Here is a 14,696-nt window from a genome sequence, read left to right as displayed (position 1 = left end):
CTGGGTGAGCACTGCATTTTAGTACCATTTTCAGGACATGGTGCAGAGAGCAGCAGTATGTCCAGCCAGTTGTTGGAATACAACTCACATCAGCACCAGTGAGTCTGGCCAATGGAAGGGAACCATACATTGGCCAATCTTGGCACAAAGAATACAAACAAGGCATCTCCTGCCACAAAAGAAATAATGTGGAAAAGGGACTTCTTGATATACATATCTGCAACCTGAACATCCAACACAAAATTTTGGTTCAGGTGTACTGCTATAATCCTTTAATGAAGCTAAGTCTGTACACCACAGAATTTTACTGAGCTCAAGCACTTAACAGTACAGCTGGCTTACTGAACTCAGTCATTCTAATCAAAACTTGCTTGTAAGTAAGGTCAGGTAGAATAACTCAGTTTTCATTTAACAGATTCCACGAAAGTGTATTCACCAGATGTCCCTTTAATTTAGTTCTGTGCAGCAGCCATAACCTGCTCACCATCTAGTTTACAAACAGAATCCAGCTGTCTGCCAAAGAAGAAACCCTCATGCTCAAAAGGTGGAAAAGAGATGAACGACTACCTAAAAGGAAATAGAGGGAAATAAATACACCATATGGGGAAGAAGGTCCATGAAGAGACACTTAAAGGCCTGACATGATCTCTGGGGTAAGTGATTCTTATGTTCAGTCTATTAATCTGCATTTGCACTTCTTACCTTGCTACAAGGAGAGTTCGGTGAAGATCATCTGCTGTGATACTCTCAGGGTCATTTTTACGCATTTCCACAAAATCATCTTCTACTGCCTGTACCAAGATTGGTTTCATTAACTACTCAGATAAGTTTAAACTATCTCAACAGAGGCTACAATGCAAGTTACTTTACTTGTTTAATCACAGTTTTTGAGCATGTTTTAATAAAACATACCCTTTCCCAAGTATAACAACCTTTTAGGACTTTACCATTGGTCCGAATGCTGTGCTATATATATATATAAATAAAAAAACCTACTGAAAGAGAGATTATAGGTTCCAGTCTATACACTGGAACAAAGTTTTACTTCCACATATCTTAACAGCTCCTTTAATGTCTAAGGGAGGATTTTATAAGGAACTTTGCTTTCTGGAGAACATTATTGCAAATTGCATTCTCCCCACTACAAGAAGATTACACCAATTTCATTTCATTTCTCAATAGATACTGCCTACTTACTCCAGGTGGTACAGTGCATTTTCTCCTAATACTGAACAAAAACCTAACTGGTTCTAAGCAAGTACTCCTTTTTTAAAGAGAGGCATAGGCAGAACTAGTGGCCATTTGAAATTCAGTATAAGAGCATATAGTATTAAAAATCTAAATAATCAATCTGGACCATCTCTTATGGTTAGATAAAGGAACTAATTAAGTTTAGAGGTGTTTTACAAAATGCCACTATTTATGAGAAATGACAGTTTACAGCAATGGTTATTCCCAACCTGAATTCTGAGTCATAGCATGGATACTACCAAGGCAGACTCTATGTACCTTTGTCACTTCGTCAGATATACTGTAATCAAGCAGTCTCAGCAAACTTAAGTAAATCCGGAACTTGTTGAGAACGGATGGCAGCACTGCTGTGAGAAGGCTGTTCATGTATTCCTCCATGTTAGGGGGAATGAGCTGTGGCTGCAGCTGAACCTGACAGTCTGACTGTGGAAAGAAATTACAGACCATCATTCATCTTTTCACTTAATTATCTCCATGCAGAAGAGATATACATGGCTTGTGTACAGCAACAAAACACAAAGAGGATGAATAATAATAATAATAATAATTTTTATTTATATCCCGCCTTTCCAATTGCATGATCAAGGCGGCTTACAAGACAAGAAACAATAAAATACAGATAAAACATCACAATATAAAAAGTTTAAAAACATCATTACTAGGGGTAGGAACGGGAATCTATACAAATCACAATTCACTAGGGGCAAGAAAAAGACAATATATTGCACTAATCCGGGGTCGAAAAACAACAACAAGGAGCAGAGAAAGAACACTATTACCTAGAGTGAAAAAGCCAGCTGGAATAGATGCGTTTTTAATTGTTTCTTAAAAGAAACTAAAGATGCAGAGGAACGGAGCTCGATAGGGAGCTTATTCCACAATGAGGGGGCGGTGATAGTAAAAGCCCTCTGTGAGGTCCTCACCAAATGGGATTTAGGGACCTCTAACAAATTGGTCCCAGATGTTCTGAGTGTGCGGGGCGGATTGTATGGGGAGAGACGGTCCTCCAAGTACCCTGGGCCCAAGCCATTTAGGGCTTTATAGGTCAAAACCAACACCTTGTATTGAGCTCGGAAGCGAATGGGTAGCCAGTGGAGATCTTTTAAAATAGGTGTTATGTGGTCTGTCCTGGAACTACCAGCGACCAGTCTGGCTGCCATATTCTGCACCAATTGAAGCTTCCGGGTTTGGTACAAGGGTTGCCCCATGTAGAGCGCATTGCAGAAGTCCAATCGAGAGGTTACCAAAGCATGTACAACAGTTTCAAGGTCCCGACGGCCCAGGTAGGGGCGCAGCTGGCGTATCAGCCGAAGCTGATAACAAGCACTCCTGACCGTCGCGTCCACCTGGGATGTCAGATGAAGCGACGAATCAAGGAGTACTCCCAAGCTGCGCACCGAGTCCCTCAAGGGGAGTGTGACCCCATTCAGGACAGGCTGACAAATCTCACCACCCGGAACCGAGGGACCTATCACCAGTACTTCCGTTTTCCCTGGATTCACACTGAGTTTGTTCTCCGTCATCCAGCCCATTACTGACGCCAAGCAGGCATCTAGAGGAGAGATGCCATCCTTAGTTACTGCATCAGTCGGAGACACAGAGAAAATTACAGTGGTACCCCGGGATACGAATGCGCCGGGTTACGAATTTTTCGGGATACGAAAAAATCCCATAGGGATTTATTGCTTCGGCTTACGAAGGTTTCTTCGGGTTACGAAAAAAACGCGGCGCTATTTTCCGCCACCGGAGGGCAGCAGAGAGCTATTTTTCCATTAGCGCCTATGGGAATTCGGCTTACGAAGGTATTTCGGGTTACGAAATTAACCGCGGAACGAATTAATTTCGTAACCCGGGGTACCACTGTATTTGGGTGTCATCAGCATACTGATAACACCGCGCCCCATGTCTCCGGATGATCTCTCCCAGCGGTTTCATGTAGATGTTAAAAAGCATAGGGGATAAAATCGCTCCCTGAGGGACACCGGATGTAAGTGCCCTCTTATCGGAGCGACAATCCTCCAGCTCCACCATCTGGAATCTACCCGAGAGGTAGGACCGGAACCACTGCAAAGCAGTGCCTCCGATACCCAACTCCCCCAGGCGTTCCAGAAGGATACCATGGTCGATGGTATCGAAAGCCGCCGAGATGTCCAAGAGCACTAACAGGGACACGCTTCCCCTGTCCATGCTCAGACAGAGGTCATCAACTAAGGCGACCATGGCAGTCTCAACTCCATAGCCCGCCCGGAAGCCAGTTTGAAATGGGTCCAGAAAATCGGTGTCATCCAAGATCGATTGAAGCTGGAAGGCGACTGCTCTCTCGATCACCTTCCCCAAAAAAGGTAGCAGCGAGATGGGCCGATAGTTGCCCCCAACAGTGTATTGTTCCAGGGTTCTGTCTCAAACCTCAAATCTCTGTACAAGAGGAGGGACCAAAGGACTCGAGTCTAAATTTTGTAGCAGAAATGGTTTCATTTCTTCTCTATCTCCAAATGCAACAGCATATGTAGCAACAATGGATAAGAACATAAAGATATCTTAAAATTTATGCACTCCTACTCATATACTGCTCCAGCATTTCCCTTTCATTTTGAAAGTAAAATGTCAAGTCATAAAAATTGTAATAATTAATTAAAGGCTGTCACAAATTAACATACAGCACGCTAGCAGGATACTGTGCTATTTTTTAATTACAAAGTTATAACGTAAATGAGGCCTCTCTCCAAGTTCAGCATTGCCGTACCGGTAGGAGTGATCTGCCCTCTGATGTGATAAGGACATTAATGTTGCATGGGAATTCCATCTGGTGGTAACTAAAGTCATAATCCACCTTCTGCCAAGTTATCAGGTCACCCAGTGCTGTCACATTGTGCACACCTAAGGAGACAAAGAGAAGAAATATTTTGATTTCAGAGCAAGACCGTCAGTTTTTATAAGATGAAAACATAAAATTATCCGCTAACAGGGATAGTTCTTTATGCACAGTGTATTAGTATCTATGCAGAAACCCTCTCCTTAAAACTACAAGAAAAACACAAAAATCTTATTCGGGATATCAAATGAAATTAGGGAGGTGTCCCAATATCACTCAAAACTGAAAAAAGACACTACAGAGTTATTTTCAGTTGTAGGAACTAGTTATCTAAAAAAGTGCTGAAATGTATGTAAGTCAAAATCTTAATGGGAGGTTAAGGTTAGTTTAATTTAGATAACATGCAGTTTTCCTACAGCAGCTCACACACCGAATACTGTAAATCAACTTATCAAAATATGACATTTAGGGAAAAAAGGGTTGTATGCAAAAGAAACACATTAAATACATTCAAATAAGACAAACTCTTCAACAAACAAAGGTGAATTCTTACAATTAGAAAATCTTGTTTTGTTCCCGTAATGTATTACGTCTACACAATGCCACAGGGCCAAAAACTAAACCCCACTGCTAGCACTAATCTTATCATCCTTCAAAGGGTTTACAGCAGCCAACTTAAAATACAGTTCACATGGGACAAGGACTTTTCGCCAGGCAAGATGATTCACATGTATCTTCTTTTGGCAGTAAAAAAAATGCTGCAGAGTGAAAATGATGACAAATTTTCTACCTTGCCTTACCCTGAATGCTCATCACTACTAAAAGCCTTGCTGCAGGGTTCTATGTACATTCTTCTCCAGGTGTTTATTGCTAAAAATCCCAATGTCTTGTGCTCCATTTTTTTTACCACGTGAAAAGAAATTAATCTGAAGTGCTGTGCTATTCATTTGCTGGACAAAAAGTGTACATACTAGGTGCTACTGTATCAGTCCTATCACCTGGAAGAGACAACAGTAACAGTGCTGCAGCACTAATTATGATCTCAGAAATGAACATACTACTGTCTGTATGCAAAGGGATCTTATAGCACCTTTGAGACTAACTGAAAAAAAGGAGCTAGGAGCATGAGCCATCATTTAGTAGCAAACTGCATATAAATGGCTCTGAGATGCATGATAAAAATTCCATAAAGAAGCAAAGCACACCATTTCCTGAGAACCCCCAAACCCTCTAGAGCAGATTTTCAAGGGAGCAGATGAGGTTGTAAAGTAGGAAGCCACATTCTATCAATGTGAACTGTGTTCCATTCATGGAAGGAAAGTTAGGATTGAGGCCAATGGAGGGAACAGTGGTCTCACTGACATCTCAGGGGAAAAAATCCAAATAGAATTGTTGACTTCAGAAAATATACATGGTAAAAAATGCACCAGGCAGGATTTTAATTTTTCCTTTTAATTTAAGGTATGAATGTTTTTATAGTGTCAAGTTGCCAGCTGTGTGAAGAAGCAGTGAGGATGGGCATCAACTGCATATATCACTTAAAACTAAACTAAAGACTAACAAGAAACAAAAAAACAATTCAGTTGGGACTATCAAACTGGCAGTGAAATGACAGGCTGGTACCAGTTAATTAAATGTTCAGTAACAGCAACCCAACTCTGAAGTGTCCTCCTGAGGGAGGTGAGATTGACTCTTTACTTATTTAATTTTTGATGGTCAGCATAGACTTAGATTTTCTTCTCTTTTAATGAATGCCATTGCCATATCATACTGTACTGTATAGTTTAGAAATTTAATGTTATGAGTAATTCTGGGGTCCTGGTAAATATTTAAAAGTGAGACTTATAATGAACTAAATACTAAATTGAGAATCTCCAGTCTGATGAGAAAAATGTGTCAACAGTGAAATAATTAAACAGTACAACAGGCACAACCATCATTATATTTTCTCTTTTAAACATACTTTAACAGAAAAGTCTTGTACTGGGATAATGCATAAGTACCAACCTCTCGTGTCAAGCTGTCCTTGCTCAAGCAAAGTCTCATCTATGACAAGCGAGGTATTGCTTGCCAGCTGTAGCACTCCACTAACCAAACGATTAGCTGTGTAGTCCTTGTGTGGGTTAAATTGCAATTGGTTCATGTTCTCTATGGTCATTTGCAGGCGATAGGACTGCCAAGAAAAATGAAAGTTTTGAGTTATCAGCTAGAAAATGCCCCAACAGACAATGAGCCTATTATATTTCACTAAACCAACAGAGATAACTGATGTGTGAAAAAACTATTCCAAAAGAGAGGATCAAATAGCTGCAAACAGCCATTTTGTAGCCACTCCTTCATTATTTTGGGAAAACAAATCTCTATTCTAATATTTGTAATTAGTAAACAAAAGCTGAATGTTAATATATCAAGATTTTGTGCCAGCAATGTGTAATGGTTTAACTAGGACTCCAGGAGACCAGGATCTGAATCCCTGCTTAGCCATGAAACTGCATGGGAGACCTTGGGCAAGTCATACTCTCAGTCTCAGTGGAAGATAATGACAAACCCTCTCTGAAAAATCTTGCCAAGACACTCCATGATTGATTCTCCTTAGGGTTATGATAGGTCAGAAATGCCTTAAAGGGACAGACAACAATAACAACTGTTTGGGCAATGTTTTAAATTAGTTTTTTGTGGGTTTTTAGGGCTATGTGGCCATGTTCTAGAAGAGTTTCTGCCTGACATTTCGCCAGCAGGAAGAAACTCTTCTAGAACATGGCCACATAGCCCCAAAAACCCACAAAAAACTATGAATGCTGGCCATGAAAGCCTTCGACTTCACAATGTTTAAAAAGACAGAAAGCTCTGAAAACTTAACCAGTTTGAGACATACATGCTCTGTTGTACTCAAGATATCACATTGTTCAAGGACAGTTACACTGTTATGTAATTAATTGTATTACTCCCAAACATGTTATAAAATTCTTTAGACACTAACTTTTGCCTCTCTATAGTGGTGTAGCCCCCTTACCATGATCTAGAAATTAAAAATAGTGTCCTAGAAGCCAGATATATGGAGTAGTAACAGGTAGCAAAACCTTAAAATGGTGACTGTGCCCTTTTTTTTTTGGGGGGGGGGGGAGCCAATTTTGCCATGTTTTTTTCCCCAGCTGGTTATTCTACAGCCAAGAGGGCTTTTTTCAAGACTAGAAATAATTCCTGCTTACTTTGTTTTGTGAAAAGGCTTCTCTCTTGGGCCTAGAACATGGCAAAATGACCTCCTCATTTTGAGTAATTAGTAGAAAAGGCTAGTGGGCTATATGTCTGTGCATATATGCATGTGTGCAGCCCATGGACCTCAGCCCATTCTTCTCTACACCCATGTACCCAATCACCATGGAAGCGGGGTACAAATAGTTGATTTATTTATTAACTTATATCTTGCCTTTCTCCTGGTATGGGGCCCAGCTAAGTTTCATGCACTAGAACAGAAATATTGTAGGGGAGCAGATATCTGTCCTTTTTAGGTATGTGTCCAGCATCTTCAGCAAAATATCCAGTATAGGTAACTAATATAGAAAAAATATATACAGCTGAACTAGTGCATAATAATTTATATTAATAATCATAGAATTGTAATTCTTACTGCAGGAACAAGTTGTTGAATAATACGGTATATATGCTCTGTGAAGACACTGTTTCTTGGACAGCCACTTAAATTGACTGTGAATTTTCCCAGAGGAAGGACATCTCTTCTTGCATAGCTAGATAATAAACAAAAAAGAAGTTCAGCACCCAAGGGCTGTTAACAGTGATCATTAAAAGTTACTGGCACCTTCATGATTTTTTCATGTTTTTGGCCACTATCCAAATACCTCAAAGCCACAGAATATTTAAAAACTAAACTCAACTCTGAAAACTTAACCAGTTTGAGACTTCTGTATATTATTAATGTTTTCAGCTTTATATAAGGATTATGTGGGTCAATTATCTCTACCAAGGCAAAAGACATTCCAGCTATGGAAATACAAAATCCCTTCTAAAATTGCCCACTCTCTTTTTATACTGAATACAGAAGGGAAAACGCTCCTTGTCTCACAGCCCGCTTTGTTACTTTGCAGAAGATAGGAAATGAATGGGACATTCCATACCTTCTGTGACAGCTTGATTGCCATCAGGTAAATGCTTCAAAAGAAGGCTGATTTTAAAAATATTTCAATCATATTCCCAGTGTTTTCAAATAATTAGGAAATTTAAGATGTATCTGAAAAGCTGCTGGGAAACTACATCACAACTCTATGCACTTGAAATGCTTAACATATGTGTAAAGTAATATAAAATAGTTCTCACACAGAAAATGATCTATTGTGAAGTTAAAATTTACATTTATATGTTACCATCAAACATTTCAACCTGCAGCTAGATTACTTAGAAACAACAGCATTCAAGTATAAAGTACTAAACAGTGTTGCTTGCTTGCATTTTTTTACCCAAAGAATTTCATCTCTCTGTATAGTAAAACGAAATCAAATAAGAACACACTGTAGCACTTTTGAGATCGAGTGAAAAGCATTTGTAGTGTAAGCTTTTATAAACTCAGTCATTGATGTAATGAATCTGATGAAGTAGACACAATCTATGAAAGCTTATGCCAGTACTGTAGCCACTCATAAACCACAAGGGTCTACTCAGCCTTGCATCCTTCTGAGGCTGCTAAAATGAGTAAAATGATGGGGGCAATTAGCTTACAGTTGTAAACCACTTAGAGACTGCTCAGTGCGGTAAGAAGCAGTATATAAATAAAGCTGCTATTGCTATTATGCTACAAATTTCTTGCAGTTACTCTCAAGGTGCTACAAGACTCCTTTGTATGTTTTTTACAAGAATCTGCGTAACACATAAGACATTCTGACCTGCAAGACTGGAACAGCCTGATGATGAGGTAATTGCCATTTTGGACTCCTGAAAAGAACATCTAATTTGCTAAATGCACCATACATATTGCACTTTAACATGCTGGTGTAACTATCTTTGATTGAAAAACAAGATGGATTAGGAATTTAGTCTTCAGAAAGTGCAGGGGTGGTTTTCACCAATTTCCTCCTCCTGATGCAGTCCCCACTGCCACCTTCTCCATTGTTCTTCACGGTCCACCAGTCTTCCAAAGACTACTTGGTGGGGGCGGGGCACATAGTAGATTGCAAGGGGTGGGGGAATTAGCAAAGATCACCTCTCTTCTACTTGTGGAAATGCTCCCCTTAATTCAAAACCTTATGTAGTCAGAAAGCACCTCTCAATTTACAGAATGTCTGGAAATATTATCAACATATGACTTTCTTACACTGTGGAGATGAGATGCAATATAAGGTATTCAGCAGCCAGGCTGTCTCCTAAGAAGGCATGAGTGAGGAATCCAAGTAACTCTGCTCTGACTGGTGACAGTTCAGACATAAAGCTAGAAATGACTAACAAAGATAAGAATAGGCAGGAGTCAGAACCATCATATCATTGGTATTAAATATGACTCTTTAATGCAGTTAAATGTACTCAGCAGAAAAGCAAGTAGTCTTACTCCAGATTTGCCTACTTGAGTCTTGAAACAATGTTCTTTGTTCACAGTTGGAGCAAATTTTCTCAGCATAGGACATTACTATTCCCATCATAGCTTCAAGCATAATCTCTTATTATATACTTCATGTTATGACATAAACAAGGAATAGTGTAAGGATGCCACAAGGTACAAATATAGCTTGTAGTCAGTCAAATATATGGCCCCATAAACACCTCTGAAATCCACTGCTGCTGTCAGAAGAAAAATATTGCTTGTTCAGATCTAGATATAAATCACTATCCAATATGTTCACAATTAGCTATGTGAAACAAACTCACACATGAAAGATATTCTAGATGCATCTAACTTCCTTGCACATAGCATTGTTGAAGAAAAACAGCTGTGTGGCACCTGCAAATGCACCTCTCAATTCTATGCCACTGTTTTAAGTTAGGAATACAATTCAGCATCAATTGTTTTTAATGTCATATGAAATGAAGTATGCAGGAAGATGTCTGAAGGAGAGTGATGTAAGATGCTGAACAGTCTGGAAACCAAATACACTCGTCCCCCGGGTTACGAAATTAATTCGTTCCGGCGCCATTTTCGTAACCCGGAAGTTTTTCGTTAGCCGAATCCCCATAGGCGCTAATGGGGAAAAGCCGCGGCTCCGCCGCGGCTCCATTTTAAAAAGCGCCAGCGTTTTTTCGTAACCCGGGTAAACCTTCGTAACCCGGAAATAATTAATTAATATATTTTTTTTCGTAACCCGGAAATTTCGTATCGCGGCGCGTTCGTATCCCGGGGTACCAGTGTACTGGGAGGAACAGCTGTGGGTGTTGGGTATGTTTTAACAGCAATGTATCTTTTTAGGGTTTTTTGCACCATGTGTACATACACACAAACACCTCTTTGCACATTTCAATTCATTTGTTCATTTGAAAAACTAGAGTTGTTGATCAGAATCTCAGCTGTTGATCCATAGGATGGGTAATGCTTGTGCTTTTATACAGGCAAAGGCTTTACAGGGAAAAAAGACAAATGCAGCTTAGGTCACAGCTCTTAAATAAGCAAGCAATCATAATGCAATTTGTCAATAGAAAATGTGAGAGTCAAAAACAAAATAATAAAAATATTTAAAGGCATAGTTTTGTGTGTGAAATATAGAAGCCCTCAAGGACTGATTTTTTGTGCAAGTGGAATTGGGAACAATAAACTCCAGTTAAACATTCAATTGTAATGAGCTAATCTTCCTCTTAATAGGTTAAATACTTACAGTTCTTGCTTTCCTCTTCATTAAGGCAGGCAGGCACCAATGGATTTATGTGCTGAAGTTTCTGTGCTAAAATCACATGGATTCTGGGAACTAATGAAGCTGGTGGACTATGAACTCTCTGTTCTTCCACTGTGTCCATACAATCCATAGATTCCACTGGAGATGATGAATTCTCTCTAGAAAATAAAAAGGCAAGCTTAGATATATTGTGTGCAATTTATACAGCCATTGATGATTATGTATTACACAGAGTAAGATTAAAGCAAAATAAAAACCAAAAACCAAAATAAAATGCATCATGCAATTCAGAAGGGGGGAATCCTGTAGGCTTCAACCATGCAATGTCAAGCCAGGCTTGTCAGAAGCAAACCTTGTACTTCCCAGAATTACTATATTTGGGAGGAAAACCCAAGGAATGTAGGGGAAGATGATGTCTCCTGAACACCAGGCTACAGTATTTGGAGCCAAGGTGGAACACCAAGTGCCTGAAATGAAAACAGGAAAACTTGACTAGAAATTTTCCTCATGTTGCTGACAAACAACACAGCCAGGCTTCTAAAACAGTGAAGACACAATCATGCTTCATAAGGAACACTACATCTATTGAGAAAGTTGGTATCTTAGCAGCATGGTTTGTAATTAGGTTATAAAGAAAAGATGCTAATGCTCCTTGACAATATTTTACTGAAGTATAACATTTCAGAGTTCAAGTCTTAAAATAATTTCTGTATTTTAAAAATAACTAAATGAATTCACAACAGATCATTTAATCAGTATAATAGGAGATGGCCAAATTTTTATTTCCGTTTCATAAGGCACATCACAGAAGACAACCTTTTCCTGTGGCCTACTTAGCTTCTTACAATTTCATAAACAACAAATGAAAGCATTTCACTTAAGCAACAGCTGTCTCTCAGTAGATGCGGCATCGACGCTTGAAGCTCAATATGTCCAAAACAGAGCTTCTCCTTTTCCCACCTAAGTCTACTCTTCAATACTCCTTTTCTGTTTCTGTTGATGACATCTCTATTTGACCAATCCAGGAATCCTATAGTCTTGGTTTTATTTTTGACTCTTCTCTGTTGGGTATCCCCCAGATCCAGGCCACAGGCAAGGCCTGTGGATTCTTTCTCTACAATATTCCTAAAATTCATCCATTTCTCCCAGCCCCTACTGCTCTGGTCCATGCCCTGGTGGTCTCGCGATTAGATTATTGTAACCTCCTTCTAGCAGGGCTTCCTCTCTCACCTCGGTCCATTGATTGCTGTCCAGCATTCAGCTGCATGCATTATTACATCCGCTCGCCGCTTTGACCATGTTACTCCTCTATTATCATCCCTTCACTGGCTTCCCTTCCCCTTCCATATTCAGTATAGGCTTTTGTTGTTGACTTTTAAAGCTCTCCATGGGCTGGCCCCTCCTTATTTATTAGAACTTCTTTCTCCTGACATCCCTACTTGTACCTTCCGTTCTGGTAGTCAAGGTCTGCTATCCCAGCCTAGGATTTCCATCCCCCCTGTCCCGGATTTGTCCCTTCTCGCTTGCTGCCCCTCACTCCTGGAACCTCCTTCCCCCATGAAAATGGGTCTTCACTTCTTTAACCAGTTTTAAAACTGAGTTGGAGACTATATTGTTCAGGAAAGCGTTCCCAGGCATTGTGTGATTGTTTATCCGTTTGTTATCTGATATTTGATTTGATATTTGATCTTTTTCATTTGTTGTCTGCTTATTTTTATCTAATTCTATCTTGTATTATTATCTATTGTTTTATATGTATTTTTAGAATGTATGCCATTGGTGGTTTCATTTTTACTGATTTTATTGTTTGTGTGTACAGCACTGTGTAAATCTATAGAACTATATAAAGTATAATAATAATAATAGTAATGATGAATATATAAGAATCAAATAAAACAGATATAGCAGATTATGATAATTTTAATTTGATTCTTATTTGTGTAATGCCAGAAGAATTTTATCAGCACTATAAAAATGCTCTTTAATTTACATAATTGGCACTATTCTATTTGAAAATAATTTGCATTATGACTTCAAAACATATTTTATTTCCTTATAGTATAGCTATCAAAGCCAAATCCTACAATACTTTTCCTCTGTGTTACCCTGTGTTAACAGCAAGTACACAGCAAGATGCATACTTAAAGCTGATCTCACCAAATGGGAAGATGCCAAACCTGTTTGAGGTAGAGAGTAATGTTTGTTTTTAGCACTAGAACTTTTGTGCCAGCCAGCATCTTTGTGTTATGTATGTAAAGAAGTAGAGTGCAACTGCCCTGCATATCCAGTTAGTAAAATTAGAGTTTAGTTCACAACTGATCCTTCTAGTAATGACCTTTTCTATCATTCTATGAAGTAGTGCAAAATAATTTCATAAATGGAAACAGAGATACTGCTGTGGAAGCCCTGTCTCTAAGCAATTTTCAACACAAAAATAAAAAAGTAAAACACCCCAAATCTACCCACCAAATGCTTCATGGAGCAGCATTATCTATTAAGTCCCCACCTCCTTTATTTGTTTTCTCATTCATTCACTCAATTTGTACCCCATCTTTCTCCTGTCTGGGGATCCAAGGCAGTTTACAATAATTTAAAAGATAAGTTATAATGCCAAAAATTGCTCCACAATTATCCAAAATTCTTGGCAGTGAAAACAATGTTTAGGTTGGATTTTTGATTTGGCTGAAAGTCTAAGAGTAGGGCTCATCATATGGATAAAAATTAAGCCAAATGTTGGTTACCTACCCTGCGCCCCAATCTACATATGAGCCTACTAAAGAGGAAGAATTTAAGCCCAGACTTCCCAGACCAAAATCCAACTCCCCATCCATTATATTACAACATACCATATATACTTGACTATAAGTCAACCTCATGTATGTCAAGAACAGGTTTTGGAGCCAAAATTATGGATTTTGATAAGACCCGTGGAAAAGTCGGGAGTAAAATTCAGGGGCAAGTAACAAAGGATGCATAGGATGAAGTAAAGGAAAACAATGCCAAAGAATTTACAAAATTCTGGCAGGCATAACTATTTGTACTTACCCACAATGCTAGATGGATGAGAGAGTAGAGGGGGTCGGTGCTTATTTTAAGTGCTCCCAGAAAAAACTACATCCTTGCCTTTCACCACTCAGAGAGGGGGATGGTTCTGTAAATACTTACATACCTATATCCTCATGTACATGTACATATGTACTTATATACATTAATCTATGGATAAGTTTTTTTGTGTCAATTTTTAACTAAAATTTCTAGACTTATACATGAGTATAGTCAGTAAATAAAGCTGGAACAATTAACTTACTTGGCCCCACTAATTTGTGGATTAACCCTAACTTTTACTTACACACACTTACAAATGCTTGTAAATTGGGATCTTACATCACTCAAATGTTACCTTTCATCGTTGTTCACTATGTTCAGAACAGGATCAACAGATAAAATCCCATACACCTCAAGAACATCATTCAACTTGAAGCTATCCCCGTTTTCATATATCTATCACAAAAAATAATATATATAAAGAGAAAAAATAGGTTATTGTAACATTTGCTTTGTTACTCTGGAAATAATAATAATAATAATAATAATAATAATAATAATAATTTGTATCCCGCCTCTCCCTGTATTGGATGGCAATGAGCTTCAGGGACACATGCTACTTCCTGTGTTGTGTTTGAATAGAGACTGGAGTCACCTACTTTCTGATTACATCTACATCTTGGATAAACTGCTATTAAGCTTAACTATAGTTTATGGATATAAATTATAAAACCTCATACTTATTTTCTAATGTAACTCAA

At 38.7% G+C, this 14,696-nt stretch overlaps 1 protein-coding gene across 2 annotated transcripts in view; it reads right to left on the bottom strand.

Annotated features, from left to right (window-relative positions):
• The window catches only part of LOC121926077 (minichromosome maintenance complex binding protein), a 29,487-nt gene that overhangs the window by 1,989 nt on the left and 12,802 nt on the right, over positions 1–14,696 (bottom strand). The window contains exons 8-16 of one of the 2 annotated variants that reach the window (XR_006102972.1): positions 14,291–14,391; positions 10,873–11,048; positions 9,387–9,510; positions 7,692–7,809; positions 6,071–6,236; positions 3,995–4,128; positions 1,510–1,674; positions 703–791; positions 485–567 (exon numbers count right to left, since the gene is read on the bottom strand). Coding sequence is in view for 1 of the 2 variants with exons in the window: in XM_042458693.1 (XP_042314627.1) it covers positions 703–791; positions 1,510–1,674; positions 3,995–4,128; positions 6,071–6,236; positions 7,692–7,809; positions 9,387–9,510; positions 10,873–11,048; positions 14,291–14,391 (1,073 nt within the window). In the remaining variant the exon portion in view is untranslated. The remainder of the gene's footprint in view (positions 1–484; positions 568–702; positions 792–1,509; positions 1,675–3,994; positions 4,129–6,070; positions 6,237–7,691; positions 7,810–9,386; positions 9,511–10,872; positions 11,049–14,290; positions 14,392–14,696) is intronic. The other variant, XM_042458693.1, reaches the window with a different exon arrangement.

Source organism: Sceloporus undulatus, chromosome 3 (assembly GCF_019175285.1).
Source record: "Sceloporus undulatus isolate JIND9_A2432 ecotype Alabama chromosome 3, SceUnd_v1.1, whole genome shotgun sequence".
Taxonomy (NCBI): domain Eukaryota; kingdom Metazoa; phylum Chordata; class Lepidosauria; order Squamata; family Phrynosomatidae; genus Sceloporus; species Sceloporus undulatus.
The sequence above is the reverse complement of the archived record's forward strand: the minus strand, read 5'-3'. Positions and strand labels throughout refer to the sequence as shown.